Source organism: Pyrus communis, chromosome 12 (assembly GCF_041283825.1).
Source record: "Pyrus communis isolate YQ-2024b chromosome 12, ASM4128382v1, whole genome shotgun sequence".
NCBI classification, from domain to species: domain Eukaryota; kingdom Viridiplantae; phylum Streptophyta; class Magnoliopsida; order Rosales; family Rosaceae; genus Pyrus; species Pyrus communis.
Genome location: NC_142576.1, coordinates 15,109,929 through 15,119,581, shown reverse-complemented (window position 1 = coordinate 15,119,581; position 9,653 = coordinate 15,109,929). Strand labels below are relative to the sequence as shown.

At 40.7% G+C, this 9,653-nt stretch overlaps 1 protein-coding gene across 1 annotated transcript in view; it reads right to left on the bottom strand.

Annotated features, from left to right (window-relative positions):
- Positions 1-706: 706 nt before the first annotated feature.
- LOC148692377 (uncharacterized) overlaps positions 707-9,653 on the bottom strand; it is a gene marked incomplete at its 3' end in the record, with an annotated part of 36,582 nt that continues 27,635 nt past the window's right edge. The window contains exons 5-7 of the mRNA XM_088680923.1: positions 4,301-4,465; positions 1,762-3,331; positions 707-1,257 (exon numbers count right to left, since the gene is read on the bottom strand). Of these exons, the coding sequence (XP_088537049.1) occupies positions 707-1,257; positions 1,762-3,331; positions 4,301-4,465 (2,286 nt within the window). The remainder of the gene's footprint in view (positions 1,258-1,761; positions 3,332-4,300; positions 4,466-9,653) is intronic.

Sequence of the window (9,653 nt, the reverse complement as noted above, 5' to 3'; positions counted from 1 at the left end):
GCTCCTACGCCTTCTGTTCCTACGCCTTCCGCTTCAAGAGTAAAGCCACGTAGTGGGGCCTCAAGCAAACACCCTTTGTGAAGCACCATCTTTCTTTGTTTAGCAGTGCCTATCAATAAATCAAACATTTTCTCAATGTTACAATCATAGACTCACACAATTAATAAACAAACAAACAATAACAACTAAACAACCTAACAAGGCAGAAACGAAATAGCAACAAAGAAAAGAATTTTTTTTTTTTTTTTTTTTTTTTTTTTTATCAAATTTTCGGAGTTTTATACCAAGACACTATAAAACACACTAAAACACTCTAAAAACGCTTAAAACATCAAGAAACAACATTCTAAGTGAAAGGTGAATAAATCCCACGAAATTGATGCAAATACAAATTGTTTACCCCCCCCACACTTAAATCAAACTTTGTCCTCAATGTTTTAAGCAGAAAGTCACAACAGAGCAAGCAAATAAACAAATTCGAGAAAGAAAGCAAAGTAAAGGCAGTAAAGAAAAAGAAAGGAATAAAAATAAGTCTCTTAAAGGGGTTTCCAAGTTCTTCTCTATTCGGATGCATGGGTTGCCTCCCACGAAGCGCTTTCTTTTACGTCTTGCAGCCGGACGGTACCTCCGTTTAAGCTTGACTAGGTTCCACGGCATGGAGGGGTACCTCCTCCACGACATGCTCCTCAAACATCTCGTAATAGGGCTTCAATCGATGCCCATTCACTTTGAATTCTTGCTGCGTCCTTGAACTTTTGATTTGCACTGCACCATGAGGGAAAACATTAGTAACAACAAACGGGCCAATCCATTTAGAACGCAACTTACCAGGAAACAAACGTAGGCGAGAGTTAAAAAGTAACACTTTCTGCCCAACTGTGAAGGTCTTGGTTCGAATCATTTTATCATGGAATGCTTTGGTCTTGGCTTTGTACATCCGGGCATTCTCATAGGCTTCATTCCGAATCTCCTCAAGTTCATTCAATTGGAGCTTCCTATGAACTCCCGCTGCATCTATGTCCATGTTGAAAATCTTCACGGCCCAATATGCCTTGTGCTCTAACTCTACGGGCAAATGACATAGCTTACCATAGACGAGCCGAAAAGGTGACATCCCAATGGGTGTTTTGTATGCCGTACGATATGCCCACAGTGCATCATCTAAACGTAAGCTCCAATCCCTCCTTGTTGGTCCAACGGTCTTCTCCAAAATTTGTTTGATTTCTCGGTTAGACACCTCGGCTTGGCCATTTGTTTGAGGATGGTAAGGTGTGGAGACCTTATGGTTGACATGGTACTTTCTTAGCAACGCCTCAATGGTCCGATTGCAAAAGTGAGACCCTCCATCACTTATGATTACTCTCGGCATTCCAAACCTAGCAAAAATGTTAGTTTTCACGAAATCTGCAACCACCTTAGAATCGTTAGTACGGGTGGCTTTTGCTTCCACCCATTTAGAAACATAATCAACGGCTAGCAAGATATAAGTGAAACCATAAGATGGAGGGAAAGGGCCCATGAAATCAATGCCCCAAACATCAAAAATTTCAACATTAAAGACAGGGGTTTGCGGCATTTGGTCCTTGGTACCTATGTTACCCATTCGTTGGCAACGATCACAAGACATACAAAAGGTTCTAGCATCCCTAAATATAGTCGGCCAATAAAAACCACAGTCTAGAACCTTGAGGGCAGTGCGTTGTGTGCCAAAATGACCACCACATGCATATGTGTGACAAAAGCTTAGAATTGAGTGAAATTCAGAATCATGCACACATCTACGTACAATTTGATCTGAGCAATACTTCCACAAATAAGGGTCATCCCAAACATAGAAACGTGCATCATTTTTAAGCTTATCACGTTGGTGCTTGTTTAGTTCATTTGGAATTTGTTTAGCCACCAAGTAATTCACTAAATCTGCATACCATGGTTCACTTACCTCAATGGATAGCAGCTGCTCATCGGGAAAAGTTTCAGGGATAGGTACGGCATGTTCATGCTCCTCGTGGATCATTCGGCTTAAATGGTCAGCCACTACATTCTCGCTTCCTTTCTTATCCCGGATTTCAATATCAAATTCTTGAAGAAGAAGAATCCAACGGATAAGCCTCGGCTTTGCTTCCTTTTTCGTGAGCAAGTACCTCAAAGCTGCATGATCAGAATAAACGATTACTTTAGTACCAATTAAATATGAACGGAATTTATCTAAAGCAAAAACCACAGCTAGAAGTTCTTTTTCCGTCGTGGAGTAGTTCAATTGGGCATCATTGAGAGTCCGAGAGGCATAGTATATGACATGCGGCCGCTTGTCTCTTCTTTGTCCTAGAACAGCTCCTAATGCATAGTCGGATGCATCGCACATGAGCTCGAACGGAAGGCTCCAATCTGGAGGTACAATAATGGGGGCCGAGACTAGCTTCTCCTTGAGTTGGTTAAATGCCGAATTACACTCTTCATCAAACTTGAATGGCACATCTTTTTGAAGCAATCGGCAAAGAGGGTTGGACATCTTGGAGAAGTCCTTGATAAAACGCCTATAGAACCCTGCATGGCCAAGAAACGAACGTACCTCTCTAACCGAAGTAGGAGAGGGTAAGTGACGTACAAGGTCTATTTTCGATTTATCTACTGCAATTCCTTTTTCTGAAACAATATGTCCTAAAACTATACCTTGTTTCACCATAAAGTGACATTTCTCCCAATTCAAGACAAGGTTAGTTTCAACACATCGTTTCAAAATTAAGGTCAGATTATCCAAGCAATTATCAAATGAACTCCCAAATACACTGAAATCATCCATGAAAACCTCAATGATCTTTTCAACAAAATCGGAAAATATACTTACCATACACCTTTGGAAAGTGGCCGGTGCGTTGCATAAGCCAAATGGCATGCGACGATAAGCAAATGTTCCAAAGGGACATGTGAATGTGGTCTTCTCTTGATCATCCGGGGCTATCACAATTTGGTTATATCCAGAGTATCCATCAAGAAAACAGTAAAAAGCATGACCGGCTAACCTTTCGAGCATCTGGTCGATGAATGGCAAAGGAAAGTGATCTTTCCTAGTCATGGCATTTAGCTTCCGGTAATCGATACATACCCGCCATCCAGTCTGAATGCGTGTAGGCACGAGCTCATTCTCATCATTCTTGATAACAGTTACTCCGGACTTCTTGGGAACGACTTGAACTGGAGAGACCCAACGGCTATCGGAGATAGGGTAGATCACTCCGCAATCTAAAAGCTTGATTATTTCCTTCTTCACCACTTCCATCATCGGAGGGTTGAGACGGCGTTGAGCCTCTCGAGTTGGTTTAGGCCCCTCCTCAAGAAGTATACGGTGCATGCATGTGGTAGGGCTTATTCCTTTAATGTCGGCCAAAGTCCACCCTATGGCCGTTTTGTGTTCTCGCAGCACCCTCACAAGCTTCTCCTCCTCCATTGCCGTGAGACTTGATGAAATGATGACGGGCAATGTTTCGCCTTTTCCCAAAAACACATACTTCAAATGGTCTGGCAACGGCTTAAGTTCAAGCGATGGTGCCTGAACAACAGAAGGTAGCATCTTAGTGGAAACTGAATTTGAAAGTGAGAGTGGAACCTTACCATATTGTTGTGGCAATGACTCAAGGGCTGCCACAACCTCAATTATTTCTTCACTAGAACCCATTGCAAAGAATTCCTCCTCCTTGCCGTGGCCTTGCATTGGCCCAAATCCTTCATTTTTGCGCTCTATGGCCTTAGTGATGGTTGTTTCCAGGGCGTCCTCGTTCAATTCTTCAAGGTATACCTGCGCCAAAGAATCGATAACATCAATGGAAAAACAAGAATGGTCATCAACGGGATATCTCATAGTTTCAGAAATATTAAAATCAATCACTTCCCCATCGAATTCCATTGTCAAGGTGCCTTTGTATACATCAATCTTCGTTCGGGCCGTCTTCATGAATGGCCTACCAAGGAGAATCAGCAAAGATGTAGAATGGGCTGAATCCTCCATGTCTAGGACGTAGAAATCAGCCGGAAAAATTAAATGGTTCACCTGCACAAGCACATCCTCCAAAACTCCTTTTGGATACGCGTTAGAACAATCAGCCAATTGTATAATTACACCATCTTGTTTTAATTCACCTAAATTCATAGATGCATAAATAGAATAAGGCATGACATTTATGGATGCACCTAAATCAAGCATGGCATGTTCAAAACGATTATGTCCAATTACACAAGGAATCGTGAAACTACCGGGGTCTTTGCACTTGGTAGGCAGTTTACGTTGCAAAACAGCGGACACATTCTCGCTTACCTTCACTACCTCTTTGTTTGCCCTTCTTCTCTTTGTATTGCATAGGTCCTTGAGGAATTTAGCATACTTTGGAACCTGTTTGATTGCATCGAGAAGCGGTATGTTCACTTGCACTTTCCGGAACGTTTCAAGAATGTCCTTCTCGCTTTCTTCCTTTTTTTCTTGCATGAACCTGCGAGGAAAAGGTACATTGGGCAGATTAGGACGTGAAGTACATGAATTTGAACTTAAATTACCTGATTTGGCCGAGTTAGGGTGATCTGCCTCAGGTTGTGTCGTCTCTTCATCTACTTTCTGGGCAGATTTGGGATTGTTTGGCTCGGTCCCAACTTCTTTTCCACCCCTTAGGGTGATGGCCTTGGCGGATTCGAATCCTCCCTTTGGATTGACTGTGGTTGAGCTAGGAAGCTTTCCTTGCTCTCTAATCTGTCCAAGGAACTCAGAAATCTGCCCTATTTGTTTCTTCATATCCGTCATCTCCTTCTCGTTATTTGCTATCCGGTTGTTTTGATTTTGCAACCCCTGCGAAATAGAGGTTAGTAATTGCATAGCTTGATCACTTTCCAAGGACGTACCTGAATGAGATGATGTCGAAGGTTGTTGGGGTGCATACGGCTTGGAATAAAAACCAGGGGGGTTTGGCCTAAATCCTCCTTGTTGGGCAGCTTGTTGTGGCTCCCTCCATTTGAAGTTTGGATGGTCCCTCCATCCGGCATTGTAAGTGTTCGAGTATGGGTTGTTTTGATTTTGTCCTTGGAAACCAATTGCATTGGCAGATTCCCACCCACCATTCTCGATTAGTTGAGGGCACTTGTCGGATGGATGCCCTTGAATTGAGCACACGCCACAAACTTGGTGTTCTTGTGCTTTTGGACCAATCACAACCTGAGAAACAAGAGAAGTAAGATTAGCAAGTTGTGATTGAATTTCAGAAATAGCACTCACCTCATTTACACTTTGTTGCCGTGGGGCTTCCCTTTGGCCCACTCCTTCATATTGTTGAGCGTTGAGCGCTCGGTTGGCTATGAGAATCTTGGCATCCCTTGGTGTTTTGTCCACCAATGCTCCTCCCGCTGATGCATCAACCATTTGACGTTCGATAGGAAGGAGGCCCTCATAGAAATATTGAAGGAGAAGTTCCTCCTTCATTTGATGTTGGGGACATGAAGCTACAAGGCCCTTGAAGCGCTCATAATAAGCCGGGAATGTCTCACCATGATTCTGTTGAATACCACTAATTTTTTTCCGTAGGAGAATCACTCTCGAAGTAGGGAAGAATTTCTCCAAGAAAGCACGCTTCATACTCTCCCACGAAGTCACAGTTCCCGGGGCTAGTTCGTAGAGCCAATCTTTGGCCTTGTCCATAAGTGAAAATGGAAAGGCCTTCATCTTCAATATACTCCCATCCACATTGACGGGGGTCATGCTCGAACAAACCACCTCGAACTCCTTCAAGTGTTTGTTGGGGTCTTCCATAGACAAGCCATGGAACTTCGGAATATGGTGTAACAAACTGGATTTGAGTTCAAATTCCTCAGTCTTCCCCTCTGCAGCCGTGGGGTATTGGATACAAAGAGGCAATGCATTATCCAAACCTGAGGCCGAAAGCTCCTTGATGGTTCTATTATCTGCTGCCATGGCTTGTTCTTCTTCAAAAATCTGATCCGTGGGCTTTTCTTCTACACCTACTTCGTCTTCTTCAAGCCCAGGTTATGGTGGAGGTTGTGGTGGCTCTTGTTGACTCCTCGTTCTCCTCAAAGTGCGTTCAAAATCACCGTCAAAGTCGGAGATGTTCTCTATAATAGGCCGAGAGCTACGAGTCATACACAGTACCTAAAAAAAAAAAGGAAACAAACAAACTAAGAATCTGAAATAAGAATGCACGAAAAACAAAAAAATATAAAAATAAAGACAAAGGATTAGCAAAGTTGCTAATCCCCGGCAACGGCGCCAAAATTTGATGCGAGAATTACTTGACACTCAAATTAAACCCTCGTTTGACAATTGTAGTAGAATGGATAAGTGAGGGATCGTTCTAGACCGGGGATTAGGAGGGCTTGCTAAAACCTTCTAAATTGACTTAAAAACATAAAAACTAAATTAAAATACTCTTAACAAGACTACTATGACTCAGAAAGGCTTTGAAAAACTCAAATTGTCTAAAACAATCAAATTGACTCAAATAGAAGCTAGAACTTGATTTAGACGAATTTGCAATTGTTTATGACTCCAAAAGCTTAAAGATACAAAAATAAAACAAATACGAATGATTAAGACTTAACAAAATAGGGGGGGGGGAATTGTGGTTGGACGATATTAAATTAAAAAGACAGAATATAATTAAAGGCAAAATGTAAATATGAATGTGATAAAAATATGGATGATGGAATAGCCAAGGGGTTCTTCTCCACACATGTTACACTTGCAAAACAAAATTGATTCTCAGTTGGTCTTTCGATAAGTTGTGAAACTCAATGCTCCAAGTTAATTAGATCCGCTTAGATTAACTTTCAGATTTCCTTAAATTCGTTGGATTGAATGGAATACGCATTACAACCAAATTGTTCTTAATCAAAGTCCCTAACTATGGAATACGCATGATAAAGACATTTAACCAAGATCATTAAGTTCAACGGAAATCATAAACATCGACGAGGCATTCGTTACCATGGAATACGCATGAAACTTATGCCAAGAATTCGTTTAACGCGATTGTTTATAAGCAACCTTTACTACTTGTGAATATAAGTTCATAACGATTAGGTGAAATTCACTTATATTCTAGCGTCATATTTATGCATGAAAATTAAGCTTGCAATCTCAATGAACATACATAAATAAGTTATCAATCAAACAGTTAAACGAATTGAATCCACAACTTATGAAATTCCAACCAAACGTAATCAATTCAAAATGCAAATATAAACATAGTTTCGAATCACCCCCTAGCTAAAGGGGGTTTAGTTCCTCATAACTTTGAAATCAAAGAAACACCTAAACATTCCAACAACTCAAACGTGAATTGTATGAACGTTTAGGCACTCTTCTCTTCCCTTCTCATACGTACAAAACAAAGAGAATTAAATTTAAACTTTGAAATCAAAGAAACACCTAAACATTCCAACAACTCAAACTTGAATTGTATGAACGTTTAAGCACTCTTTTCTTCCTCGTTGTTGTAGCACAAAGTCTAAGGTGAGCTTTGGGGATTATGTGAAGTGTTTTGGAGGGATGGGAAGTGGTTGGATAGTGGCTGCAATGAAGGAGAAAAACTGCACAGAAAATGGAAGGGGAATTGCGGCAATGGAATGGTATTTGTGTTGTGTGAAGTGTTGTGAATGGAAATATGAGATATGAATTGAATGAATGAATGCAAGGGTATTTATAGGAGTAGTGGAGGGAACATATGGTTGTTTGTTTAAGATGCAAGTGGCTAATTAATGATGGAAAAGTATGTGATTTAAAGGATGCAAAGTGAATGAATCATGAATCATTGTGGATGAAAGGTGGAAGTGCATGTGTTGATGACTAGGTTAGTGGGTGGAAATCTGAAAATGGCATATAGGAATGGGAGCTCACGGTTTGAATGTGTAAAGTGTGTGTGAATGCATGTGAAGATGCAATAAATAATGCATGTAGGGTTAGGAAATAATGAAGAAATGCATGTGAGATGTTTGGAAAGGAAATGGGAACCCACGGCAATGAAGTTGTTTTGTGTTGTGAATTATGATGAATGCATGTGAGTTAAAGAGGGAGAATGTGGTGAAATGATGAAGTAGGAAGGTGGAAATGCATGTGAGATGTTTGGAAAGGAATAAAGAATGAATGGTGGAAATGTGAGTGAATGATGTGCATGTGTGAGAATGCATGTGGAATTAAGAGGAGTATGGAAGTGAAATAAATGAATGATATGTTAAGTGATAAGTGAATGATATGTGGTGAGTGATAAGTGAATGGTTTGATAAGTGATAAATGAATTAGTTTAAAGGGCTAGGGTTTAAGTACATAGAATGGGCCTAAAATAGGTTGGTTTGTATGGCATAATGTGTTTGATTGGGCTAGAGCCATTGTTTTGTGTCTTCAAGTGCATACAAGGCCTTCAAATTCGTCCATCCTCTTGGCTCCATGGATAAGCTATCCAATCCATGCCCAAAAATGCTCCAAATGGCCTCAAAATGCACTTTCTTGCTCCCTAGGCCCTTAGAACCTGAAAACACACAAAAGAAGCATAAAGGACTAAAATAACGAGAGAAACATAACGTAAATTCACGAGAACAAGCCATTTAAGTCGCATGAATATGCTCCTATCATCTATGCAAGTGTGACATGTGTGGAGAAGAACCTTCTAACTAGCATTCCATCCATATTTTTATCAAATTTGTATTTACAATATGTTTTAATTACAATCTGTGCATTTTATTTAATTTCGTCAAAAACTAAATCCCCCTTTACTTTAGTGTCCAATTTAGTTAGAAAGTGTCTTAGTTTGTGTTTCTAAGTGTTTTGATTCAATTTATCACCCAATTTCGTCCAAATTAGTGTAAGTGCTCAAAACTGTCCAGATTGTGTTTTTAAGGCAGTTTTGAGTCTTTTGGTTTGTTTTAGTGTTTTAAGTGTTTAGTTTTGCATTCTTTGAGTCTAGTTTAGTGTTTTAACCTTTGTTTTACGTTTTTGAGTCAGTTTCCAAGTGATTTAGCAATCCCTCCTAATCCCCGGTTTAGAACGATCCCTACTTATACATATACTACAATTGTCAAAAGAGGGTTTTAATTTGTGTGCTTATATATTTCGCATCAAATTTTTGGCGTCGTTGCCGGGGATTGGCAACTTTGCTAATCCCTTGGATTGTTATTTTCTGTTTATTTTAGTTTGTTAAAGTTTCTGACCATGTTGTGTTTTTCTTGTTTTAGGTACTAGTGCATGACTCGGAGTTCTCAATCGATTCGTGAGCATATCTTGGACTTTGACAGCGATTTTGAGAGGACTTTGAGACGAAAGAGAAAGCAACACGAATCAAATCCACCAAGCCTGGAACTTGACCTCGAAGAACAAGTCCTAGAAGAGGAAGAGGAGGCCACGGCAAGGATTTTTGAAGAACCACACGGCATGGCCATGGACAACCGGACACTCAAGGAGCTTTCGGCTTCGGGATTGGATAATGCCGCACCTTTGTGTATCCAATATCCCCCACCTGCCCAAGGGAAGACTGAAGAGTTCGAGTTGAAGTCAAGTTTGCTCCACCATATTCCGAAATACCATGGGTTGTCCATGGAGGATCCGAACAAGCATCTGAAGGAATTCGAGGTGGTGTATTCAAGCATGACTCCCGTCAACGTCGATG